This window comes from Aedes albopictus, chromosome 1, assembly GCF_035046485.1.
Source record: "Aedes albopictus strain Foshan chromosome 1, AalbF5, whole genome shotgun sequence".
Lineage (NCBI taxonomy): Eukaryota > Metazoa > Arthropoda > Insecta > Diptera > Culicidae > Aedes > Aedes albopictus.
The window spans coordinates 100,052,244-100,065,219 of record NC_085136.1 but is presented as its reverse complement, the minus strand read 5'-3'; the positions used below and the strand labels follow the sequence as shown (position 1 = coordinate 100,065,219).

The 12,976-nt window shown below is 37.8% G+C and overlaps 1 protein-coding gene across 1 annotated transcript in view; it reads right to left on the bottom strand.

Moving 5' to 3' along the window:
- The window catches only part of LOC109398396 (glutamate receptor ionotropic, kainate 1), a 693,316-nt gene that overhangs the window by 23,482 nt on the left and 656,858 nt on the right, over positions 1-12,976 (bottom strand). The window contains exon 11 of the mRNA XM_062845084.1: positions 10,489-10,749. Within this exon, the coding sequence (XP_062701068.1) occupies positions 10,489-10,749 (261 nt within the window). The remainder of the gene's footprint in view (positions 1-10,488; positions 10,750-12,976) is intronic.

Here is a 12,976-nt window from a genome sequence, read left to right as displayed (position 1 = left end):
ACCTTTCTTGGTGGAACCACTTGGCCATGTTCCGGACTAGAGGCCATGCCCCCAGGGAAGTGGTCACTTACCGACCTGAGTCAAACCCTAGCGTGCGACCAATCAAATTTCATGAATTTTCAGCGCCAGCTTGTCGATGGCAATTGCAAGTACAACACTTTTTTGGTGGTACCACTTGGCCATGTTCCGGACTAGAGGTCATGCTCCCAGGACCATCCATCCTTGGACCATCAAAACTAGGGAAAAATCCCGATCCAACCGAGCCAAGAGAATTAAAATCGGTTAAGATTTGACTAAGTTATAGCAAATTGAAGGTGAAAATGATGTGCCAAAAAGTATGTTAGTACAGCAAAGGTTAATAAGGAATTCACCCAGTAATTGAGTCCAGTCACCCCTGGAGTTTTCCTTCAAATTATCCCTTCAAATTTAAGAAAGTTGAATAATTTCTATATTTTTTTTCTAAGAATTCCTCTCAGGCATTTCTATAAGAATTTTATCATTAGTATTCCTAGAAATTCTCAAAAAAGTTTACCATGCATTCCCTGATTATTTTCTCCTGGAAGTACCAAACAGTTCCCTGAGGTAATTCACCACGAGTTTCTTTTAGGAATTTCCTAAAGAGTCGGCCCATTTTTTTTCCTAATTAATACATTCTGTATTTTTTTTAAGAATTTCATGAGCAATATCCATAAGAACGCTTTCCTTCCAGAGATTTTTTTTTGGAAATTTCTCCTATAACTTTCCTACGAAAATTCTTCAGGAATTTTCTCAAGGATTTATATAGGTATATTACCAATGAATTTTTCTAGAAATTTTTCAAAACTTTTACCAGGAAATTCCCTTTGATTCTAATAAGGAATACCTCTAGAAAAACTTCTTGGAGCTGCTCCAGAGTTTTTTAAAGAAATCCTCTGGGATATGTTTAGGCATATCTACAGGAATTACTCCAATAATTGCTTCAAAAGTTCTTCTAGGTTATTTTCCATGAGTAGCCTGTAGAAATTATGCTACAATTTTTCGAAGAGTTCATTCGAATAGAATAGATACCTTTATCTTTTCTATACAGTGTATCCAAAATGGTAGAATGAAGACGATCAAAAATTGATGTCTCCTAATTTACTGTCAATCTCACATCCAGCTGGCAGACATAATTTCTCCGATAGAATTTCATTGCTCGTAGCAAATTTGCTGTCACCATACAAAGGAAAATAGCTGATTAAAATAAACCAACCGACGGATGGCATAAAGTCCTCTGCCTAGCTGAAACCCATCTCTCGCCCGGTGCCAAGATTCCAATCTCCGGCTGCCAATAATCGTTAAACCGAAAAAGCCAGCAAGTGGTGGCAGCAGCCTGTAGAATGTTCAAATAGGCCACCCACTACCACTCACTCACCGCCAGCGTCAGACACCAGACATCGCATCGCCGGCTGGATCGGATCGTCTTCTTAGAGTCTGGATTTGGAGAAAAGAAGAAACAACCCTGCAAATCATTGCACGTGCTCGGTTTAGTACCTCGTTTTATGCAAAACTGCGGCACACCACGTCTCTTCTTCTCCCAAAATGTCTCCCGGGTCTAGGGGTGACCGGGAATGAAAGAATTATGTGACGACGTCGTCGTCGCCAAGGCCTCCCCCAAAATGTGATCATTGAAATAAATTATCAACGTCTGGTTGGGGGTCGGGTTTGAGCATAGAGGCCAAGTACGTGCACTCCTCGGGGGCGGCAATTATTCATGCAAATGTTTTTCTACGAAACTGACAGGAAATTTAAATCCATTATCTGATGGGAAAGCAAATCTCCAATCCGTGGACTTAGGCATGGAATCAAGTAGATTTCTAACGGCTTTCAGCACTTCCCAACTAGAATCATATAACAAGATTATAATAACTGCGAATTCCATCTTGATCCTGGGAAATTTCCATGAAAATATTAATAGTAATTGAAACAAAATTTATATCATTTTTCAAACAGATGTACAAAAAATTGCTTGATCATGCAGCAATTCCTCCATGAATTCCCCCTGAAATATCTCTAGAAATTGCTCCAGGGTTTCCTCAAGGAAATCCTTTTGGAATTCACTCAGGAATTCCTTCAAGATCTCCACAATGATTTTCTAGGATTCCTCCATGATTTCTTACACGGTTTCATGCAGGAATTCTTCCTGAGTTTTCTCATGATTTCTAAGTACACGAAATCCTTTGAGAAATTTTCCAGGAATTGTTATAGAGTCAATGACTTCCTTCAGGAATTATTATAGGGTCTCCTCCAGGATGCCCAAGATGGTTTCATCCTCAAATTATTCCAGGTTTTTCTTCAGGAATTACGACAGAGTTTCCTCCAGCATTTCTAACATGATTTTCTTCAGGAATTTCTGCTGGGTTCCTTCTGGAATTCCTCCAGGAAGTACTTAAGAAATTTTTCCACAAAATCGTCTAGGAATTTTATCAGAAATTTTTAAAGAGCTTCCCCCAGGATGACCGTTACGGTTTTCTCCAGGATCTTCTCCAGGACTTCGTCCAGGAAATCCTCCAGGAATTCCTTCAAGGATTCTTACAGGGTTTTTTTTCCAGAATGTCCTACATGGTTTTCTCCAGGAATTTGACGAGGATTCCATCCAGGATTCCTCCAGGAAATCCTCCACGCATTCATTTAGTAGTTCATCCTGAATTCTTCCAGGGATTCCCTCAAGAATTTTTACAGGGTTTCCTCCAGGATTCCTGGACAATCTCATCCTAGAATTCCTCCAGGTTTTATATTACCGGAATTCTCAAAGGAATTCTTTCGTAGTTTTGTCCAGAATTTCTTTGAAGATTCCTCTAAGATTTCCACCAAGAAACATTTCAGGAATATCTCCACGATTTTTTTAGGAATTCAAATAGGAACTTCTCAAGGACTTCCTACAGATACTCCTTCAGGAAATCCTCATAGTATTCATATAGAAATTCGGCTACAGGGTTTCTTTTAAAATGTCCCATACAGTTTTCACGAGGAATTTCTCCAGGATTCCTCCAGGAAATCGTCCAGAAATTTTCCAGGAAATCTTTTTTATATTTCTCCGGGAATTTCTCCGGGAAAATCTCCAGAAAATACTCAAGGATTTCCTGTAGGAAATCCTTCAGGATTTTCCAAATTACTTTGAGTTATTCTGGATTTTACAAATTACTTTGAGTTATTCTGCAACTTTTCTACGGTTTTTTCAGCAATTCTTTTAAATATTGCTTTAAGAATTCCTTTTAGAATTGACTCGACAATACTAAAAAATCTACAATTTTTTTTTGATTGTTTTTTCTTTCTTGAAATTCACTTAATATTTCTTCAGCATCCATCACATATTTCATCGACATCTCTTTTGATATTTTCTTCTACAGTTCTTGCAGCTGTTTTTTTTTTTGTAGAATTTCTCTTTCAATTTTCTAGCGATTTTTTTTCAACAATTGGTCTCAGCTCTGCGCAATTTCTTTTAGAATTAAGTCGTCAGTGTTCAAAATTTTTATAAAATTTTGTTTTTTTTTAATTTTTTTAAAGCTTCCAAATCAATTAAAAAATTATTGGGCATTTTTGTGATGCTTATATTGACAACAAGCAATTTCTTTGAGGATTACTTTTGCAATTTCTGTATGAGTTTTTTGTATTCCAAAATTTCTTCATAACGCCTAAGGCCATGTATTTTCACGTTACTCCCTTGGAAAATTCATCAGCGTCTTTTTCTTTGTTTTTCAGGCAATTCGAGAACTTCTTAAGGACAAACGTCTTGAAATCCCGCTTGAACAGAGTATCAGAACTTCAGATGCACAAATCTCAAGAAGCAAGCTTCAAACAACAGTGTATTTTATTATTCTGTTTTTGCTTACTTGTAAAAAGCTTAAAATAAAAATATCAGGTGCGTTGGTTTTGTTTATTAAGAGATTTGTGTGCCCGAAATCGTGAGTAGGTGCCAAATTCGGCCATTGTGGCGGCCATTTTGGGATTCTAACAAGTCTGTCCTTAAATGGAAATTCCCTCTGAATTTTTTATAAAGTTCTTTGATAATTCCTTTGAACGTTTGTGCGGCAATCCTTTTTAAATCTTTTCAAGCAGTGTCCTTGGGATTTAATTCAAGAATTTCTATCGGAACTCCTTTGGAAATTCCTCAAAAAATTTTTCGGCAGCTCCTACGCGATTATCTTCGGCAAGCTTTCAAAAAGTTGATGCGGGAAAATTCTTTGGAAATGCTCCCGGCTTTTTTGGGAATTCCTCTAGCAGTATTCATAAGAATTATTTTGGCAGTTTTCTTCGACACCATCCACTAATTACGTAAGGATCTAGGGGGAAGGGTGGAGTATGGCCGAGCGTTATGGTCCAAACAAAAAAACAATAGGATTTTCATACAAAAAAGCGTTACGCAGGGGGGAGGGGAGTAAAAAAATGTCGATTTTAGCGTTACGTAATTAACCCTCGTGCAGTCGCGTCTTCGATCACCTTCAACAGCACCACGTTTACGCTGTGTATCACAAGCGTGCATTTTTCAAGGTGCGTGTACTCAATACACGACGCGACCGCTCCCGGGTTAATAGATGCTGCCTTATGAACATTTTAGGATTTATTTTTATTTATTTGTTCGTTTATTACTTTTGTAATTCTTTCTGTCAAAGCTTCCTTTACTTAAATTCCTTAAGTAGTTCTATTGAAATTTATTAAATTTCCAAAGAAATCGCAAAAAAATGAAAAAAACGGTTTATGAAATTAAATAAAAAATGCCGAGAAAAATCCTAAACTGACGCCGAACAAAACTTAAAGAACCCTAAGGAGTTTTCAAAAGAATTACTGAAGGAATAAGGTACACCGCGCAAGTTGAAACGGGTGGGGCAATATGAAACGCAAAGTTTTGAAAATGATTTAAATACAATTTGGAAATATTTCACAAAAGATTGCTTGATTGAAAAACTATGTGCTATTGCATTTAAATTGTTTGTCATGATTAGATAACATAAAGTTAACCCGCTATTTCATCTTACCCCGTTCGTTTCAACCTTATACAAAGAAACTGCGGAAGGAATCTCCAATGTATTGGCTAAAGAAATTCCCTCAGGAATTGCCTAAGGAATATCATAAGGATTCTTAAATATATTGTACAAACCATCATAAGATAATTTGATCAAAATTGTCGTTGACTTTATATAGGGTGCCTGTACCAGTTATCGCACTACCTAAGGAAAACTATTTCTACAAAAATAAGAAGAAGACCGACGGATGTCGTCGATATGTTAAATGATTGATTAGTTTCCATACTTTACAGGAAAAATACAAACAGGGAACCAAAACTACTTCTAGTATTTATTACAGCGTGTGCCAATGATAGGAACCCTGTACCAGTTATGGACACACTTGGTAATTTCGGTTCCACTTCGCACTATTTGCATGCATTCCTTATGAGATTAGCCATAACTGGGACACTATGGCGAAATAGGGTGCAAGGAAGCCGAAATTTTAAGGAAAACGATTTATTTCTATCATAATTTGGGAAAATTGTGAAGTTTGAATGAGTGCAATTATCTTTTGTTAACGTGATCTGTTGTTCACAAACATTTTCTTGTTGATTTGCATCGTCTAAGGTTGAAAATCAACTATGGCGAATTTGAGGTACTATAGCCATAACTGGTACACTGAGCCTATCACTAACACTTTTACGCCGTAAATATAAGAGTTAGAATATGGCGTCCTTGGTGATAATTGTAGGAAAAACAATAATCTACAAGTTTGTCAAACATCACATTTTAGGCATCACCAACAAACATCACCATTAGGCTTCAGAACTGAGATATAAACGAATGAGTCAAATGATTTTCAGATGATCGAAAACATCCTTGTGCACAGCTTTAAAAATTAAAGTATTTTTTTGCAAAAAAATATGGATTCGATTAGCAAAATAATATCCCTCTGCTTCGGAACTTTTCGTCTAAGCTATTATTGGATACCACTTATAGCTATATGTCACCACTTCAGTGGCGTAGTCAGAAATTGTCTCTGGGAGGGGTTTTCAACAGTCAATGATACTTTTTTTTATTTGACACTTACATTTTGTAAACAGTAATGAGCAATTGTATTCGTAGTTTGGAAATAGCGGCGCAGCCGAAAATTTTTATCGTCGCAAACCGCTTTATACTGAAAATTTGTTCCACAAATTTCGGCTCTGGGGGGGGGGGGTTTAACCCTAAAACCCCCCCCCGTGGCTACGCCAGTGCACCACTTCAATTCGTTAATAAATATTAAAGGGAAAAAATCCCAGAGAATTTGCTGAAGAAATTCTAAAAGTTATTGCATAACTAAAATAATTGCTGAGGAAATTTCAAGGCCAAACTGTTCCCAATGATATTCCATAGATAGAATGCTGAATAAATGTCCAATAGCATTGAGCTAGGTATGAATTTCATTTTTTGGCTTTTCATTTTTAAATTGGAACTTTTGGCCTATGGCTTTTCATTTGTAAATTGGAAGCATTATTTGGCGTTATCTTTTGGCGTTAAGTTTAAAAGGAAGTTCCTTGGGTAGATATTTCGGCCTTTTTATTAGGACTGTTTTTCGGAGACTTCTCAGATATATTCATCGGCAATTGTGCTGGATTCCTTTGAAGATGCCATGGAGAATTTCTTTCGGCAATTTCTTATAAGAACTCTTCCGCAAGTTTTTTATGTGATTTTTATTCTCGAAAATTCCTTTAAAACTGATTTATCATTTCTTTTTAGAATTGATCCATCAATTTTGACACTTCCTTTGACAGCTCTTCCGGCAGTTTTGGTTAAGGAGCCTTTTGCTATTTCCTAGTGTTTTTTTTTTTGTAGAATTTCGCCTTTCGTATCTTATTTGGACACTTCTCTTCTTTGGATTATTTTTCAGCAAGTACATACTTTAAAAACTGCTTTAGCAACTCCATTTAGAATTGGTCCAACAGTAATAGAAACCCCTTGAAAATTTAGATTTGTTTTTTTTTTCTTTGGCAAATCCTTTGAAAATTCCTTAGGCTTTTTTCGCACTTACTTTAACAGTTTCTTTTGCAATTTCTTTGTGATTTTTTTTCGGAATTTCCCTCATATATACTTACAGTTATTTATTAGGATATTTCTACTGCAACTACTTGGAAATTTCTACAGAGATTTCTCGGAAAATTCGTTTAGGAATTACTTAGGGAATTCCAGCAGCTTCTCTGGGAATATCTTTGCTAAATTTTCTAAAAGTTGATTTGGGAACTTTCGACATTTTTTTTTGAATTTCCCTAGCAATACTTATAACAAACCTTTTGGGAATTCTTTTGCGAGCTTTTTAGAATTTGTTCTTTAATTTTTTGGTTTAGTCCTTCTAATTTCTTCATTAATCCATAATGTCAAAGCTTGGCGAATTCCTTTACTAGTTTCTTTGAAATTTTCAAAATTTACGAATACATTTTCAAGACAATTTTCAAAACAAATGGTCTGGAAGTTTTCAAAAATATGTCAAAAATTTCTGAAGTGATGCTCAAAACACTTGAAAACTTATTAAAAACAATTAATAATTAGAAAATAGCAATACATTTTATCGAAATAACCGTTGACTTTATATGGAAACAGCATTGAAGAATACCAGTTTTTGGGAATTTGCTGGCAAATCTATGAACAACTTCCAAACATTTATTGTGCATTCGATGAAAATCCCTCCACTTTCAAAGGTCAAATAAATTGCTGGAGTTTAGAGTCAGCTTTAAGTTTAAGTACACATGAAGAAAAACTAAAAAAGCAAATAAATTGCCGAGCAGTATTACGAAATGAACTCTTTAAGAAACTGGCGAAGACAAACTTACAAAAATTCCAGTGTAATTCCAAAAAAAAAATTACAAAAAAATCTAAAAAAAAAAATACTTTTGATTTAATAAGGAATAACCAAAGGAATTTTAGTAAAATTGTTAATGAAATATTCAAATAATATACAAAAAAAATATACTGAAAAAAAAACCAAAGAAATTGCCCCAGGAATTCAAAAGCAGTTGTCGTAGAAGTTTTCAAAGAAACATCTAGAGAAATTTCCAACATAAAACAAATTCACCAGAATGTTTTTCTGAGTTCTCATATGTTTATTTTTAATTTTTTTCATTCTGTTCTGACTGTTTGAAGAAAATGTAGATTTTTTAAAATGAAAATCCTAAATTTATTGTTTTTAAAATCAAACGCCAAAACGTCAACTAGGATAGAAGCTTCAGTTTTGGCCATTCCAGAGTTATGGCCATAGTGCTTGTTGGGATCGAAATCGGCGTAAATTTATTTTTTACTGGTAGATCCTAATACAGTATGATGATCAAAGCTGCGAAAACCATACATTTTTATTAAAAACTGGAAAATAAAAATGTATTTTCTTAAAAATTCAGCTCCCATACATCTATTTTGGCCAGGGTGCTTCTTTTTTATTTTTTTTTATTTTTGTGTATTTTAAGGGGTGCTTCTTATTTGGCCACTCTTATAAGAACTACACGCGGTTGCTTAAAATAGATACCAAACATGAGAATATGGCCAAAACTACGGCAATGCTTCTATTTTGGTCAGTGCCACTTTTAATACAAAAATCAAGTTTTGACTTGATTTCTGCATTTTTCCTTCATAATATAGATTGAAACCTTTCATTTGACACATTGGTAGTTTTCATAGGATTATTGGTTATTTTTATAAAAATTATTTCCCTTAGACTTGCCAAAACCGGTGCTCGCACCCTACTGAAGAAATTCACAAAGAAATCGCTAATGAAGACTTCCTAAAAAAATCCCAAAGACATCGTTGAAACCAAATCGTAATGCATTATATAATCAATTCCTAGAAGTACTGCCGAAGTCTTTCTATTACAAATGCATGGACAATAGGCTGTCCCAAAAAAAGTCGATGTTTGAAAAGTCAAGGTGCTCAACCCATCAATGAAAGATATACATATTTGAAGCACTTTTGCAGAACATTTCGATTTTCTAAAAAATCGTTTAGAGATTCCGCCAGGGCTGGTAAAAGGTCTATTTTTTGAACATTTTCCATCAAAATTTACTAAAAACATGCAGGTACAATTTGTTTTACTTTCAACCATGAAAGTTTTATCTGATAGTACTATTTATTTGCGCCATTTCTCTAGAAAACAAATATATTTAGAAAAATATTTTATTTGATAATTTTCATGAAAAGGGTCATTTTTTACAAATTGCTTTGACCGAACCTCTAAACGATTTTTTAGAAATTCGAAATGTTTTACAAAAATGCTTCAAATATGCGTATTTTTCGTTTAAGAGTTGAGCACCTTGACTTTTAGAACATCGATTATTTTGGGACAGCCTAATGGACAAAGAAATTTCCAGGCTAATTCATATAGATTTTGGTGGATAAGTTCGAATCAAACTCGCGGAGAAATACACAAGGGAATGGTTAAAATATTAATAGAACTTAAAAAAAAAATCAGGAAGAGATTAATACCGAGTAATTAAAAAAAAGCCAATAGACATCTAATGGAAATTGTTGTTTGAATTTGGGAAAATCTCTTTTTGCATATGAAAACAAAAGAAGAAACATTTTTCAAGCGATCCCCTGAAATTTTTTAAATATTCCTCAGAATCTTGCATGATTCCCCGATGTTATCATTCTATCGGTAGAAAATTAAAGATAGAGAGATAGATAGAAAATGATACCTTAAAATGATATGTCAGTAAGAAATTCCAGAATTTCATAAACTAATCTGAGAGACAAACGGAACGATCCATAGAATTATCCATTAGGGGAAACAGTTCCTCAAAAATAAAAATAAAAATCCATAAAATATATACAAATATTTTTTTTACAAACTTTTTTTGCAAAGGTAAAAATTCCTCAAATATAGCAAATCAAATCCCTAAAAAATAGGAGAAAGTTCATAAAATTTTGAAAATAATCCATAAAATTTAGGAAATTTTGTTTTTTGTTTGAAGAAAATAATGATTTTTTACTTTTTTAGCAACAAATGTTAAGGAAACATTTTTACAAAAAAAAACATTGTAACAAAATAACACATAATTTTGTTACTTCCATCCTGTCAGGTCACTTTTTGTTGCGTTTTACGATTAGTTTCCAGTTCTGTGGCCATCGTCGTTGGTCCAGAATTTCGAGTCGTCGTCGTCATTGAGTCGTTTCGGAGTGTAAATTACAGTCGCTGTTATCCACAAGCCATTAATTCGCAGTGTTGTCGTTCCTTTCCTGTCATCACTGACCAAGACCATTCACGATGTGTCACAGTGGGTAAAATGTCCGAAAATGTTCCATTTCTTTCAGTCTCCTACCTTCATTGTGCTCCATTTTCCTGATTTTCCCTTAGAATTTTCGTTTACTTTTTACCCACTGTGCACCACATGCACTGGTCGCGCGAAAATTCTCATTCACGGTAACAGTAACAGCTATACAGCCGTTCACCGTACTAGGCTGCACAAGTCCTTCATAGACACAGGTATTACAAAAAAATAAAAAAAGAGACTAGGAAACTCACCGTGCCAGGATGAACAGCAGGACGGAAACGCCCAGATAAGCCGTTGCCATGTAGATCCACACGTCCAGCGACAGCGGCGACAGGAACGAGAACAGATTCGGCGGCTGTTTGACCGGCTTTCGGTACAGCACCGAAATGCCCAGATTCATGAATGGCATCGTAAAGTCCACCACCTGCTCGCGGTCGAAGGTGATGGTGAGATCGGCGATGGCCAGGTCCGCCCGCTGCTCCAGCAGCTCCTTTATCATGCCGTCCCATTCGCTGGTTTGGGAAAAGGAAGGAAAGAAGGAAAAAACATTGTGAGAATGAGGTTAGCTGCTGCTACTACTGGTAGTGATTAAGTTCATATAGAATACGTGTGGTTAGCGAATTTGGCTGTGGTAGGTGCCGAGTCAGTAGCAATGGGGAAGTCGTTATTTGTTCATGGGATTAAAATCTTTATGAACGATGTAGGCGGTTGTGGAGATTATTCGAAGCAATCGAGAAACTTCACAATTCAAACTTATTATGGTAATTTGTTAGAAAACATGCGTTAAGATTATTGATAGTAAATGTGCTGACAACGATAAAGCCTGGCTATCGAGTAATTCAGATCACTGAGATCACTAGCCTCTACCCAGTAACTTATATCTCCACCACCTCGTGGTACCGGCCGGAGATTACGAGCAACTTTAGAGAAGATCGGGTAATAAAAACTCCGGTGGGAACTTTTGGAACTTTAAGCCTACAGAGAAGCATGAGCATCTGTTCTCTAGAAGGAGTGGCTCACAACAGTGTCTGTTCCCCGTGTTAGGGGCGGCAGATTGACGTCCGAGTGTTAGGGAAGGACTCTAAGCCCAAATGATGGCACAAATTACCCAAATGGAGGAGAACGTGCCTCTGGAGCCGACCTTCTGATGAGGCATGCCGTATGTAGCTTGAGATCCTAGGACTGAGTGAAGTCAGTTGGCCGAATTTTGGTGTAGCGGAATATTAGCAACAGAATAATACGAACCGAGACCAATGGCAACGACCCCAGCGAACAAAAAGGACTTGCGATTGGAAACTCGGTACGTGGAACTGCCGATCTCTCAACTTCATTGGGAGCACCCGCATACTCGCCGATCTACTGAAGGACCGCGGATTCGGAATCGTAGCGCTGCAGGAGGTGTGTTGGACAGGATCCATGGTGCGAACAATTAGAGGTAATCATACCATCTACCAGAGCTGCGGCAACACACGCGAGCTGGGAACAGCTTTCATCGTGATGGGTGATATGCAGAGGCTCGTGATCGGTTGGTGGCCGATCGACGAAAGAATGTGCAGTTTGAGGATCAAGGGCCGGTTCTTTAACTTCAGCATAATAAACGTGCACAGCCCACACTCCGGAAGCACTGATGATGACAAGGACGCCTTTTACGCGCAGCTCGAACGCGAGTACGATCGCTGCCCAAGCCACGACGACAAGATCATCATTGGAGATTTAAACGCACAGGTAGGCCAGGAGGAGGAATTCAGACCGACGATTGGTAAGTTCAGCGCCCACCAGCTGACGAACGAAAACGGCCTACGACTCATTGATTACACCGCCTCCAAAAATATGGCCATACGTAGCACCTTTTTCCAACATAGCCTCCCTTATCGTTACACCTAGAGATCACCACAGCAGACCGAATCTCAAATTAACCACGTTCAGATTGACGAACGGCACTTCTCCGGCATAACCGACTTCAGGACCTATCGTGGCGCCAACATCGACTCCGATCACTGTCTGGTGATGGTCAAACTGCGCTCAAAACTCTCCGTCATCAACAATGTACGGTACCGACGACCGTACCATGGCGAATAAAACAACTGGATGTCGCCTCAGCATACGCGCAGAATCTCGAGGCCGCGTTGCCAGGCGAGGGCGAGCTCAATGAGGCCCCTCTTGAGGACTGCTGGAGGACAGTAGTGAAAGCAGCCATCAACGACGCAGCCGAGAGCACCATCGGGTACGTGGAACGGAATCGACGGAACGAATGGTTCGACGAAGAGTACAGAACGGTTTTGGAGGAGAAGAACGCAGCTAGGGCGGAAATGCTACAGCAAGGGACCCGTCAGAACGTTGAACGTTTCAAACAGAAGTGGAAACAGCAGACCCCCTCTTCTGGGAGAAAAAGCCCCGCCTGGAAGAAGCGGAGTGCGAAGAAATGGAACTGCTGTGCCGTTCCCATGAAACACGGGAGTTCTATCAGAAGCTCAACGCATTCCACAAGGGCGTCGTGCCACGAGCTGAAATATGCAAGGATATAGACGGAGGCCTCTTGATAGACAGACGTGAGATGATCGAAAGGTGGAAGCAGCACTTCGACGAGCACCTGAATGGCGTGGAGAACGCAGACACGGGTGGCCACGGCAACGGAGGAAACGACGATGCCAGTGCAGCGGAGGACGGAAATGAACCAACTCCCACGCTGAGGGAAGTTAAGGATGCCATTTACCAGCTCAAAACCAACAAATCAGCTGG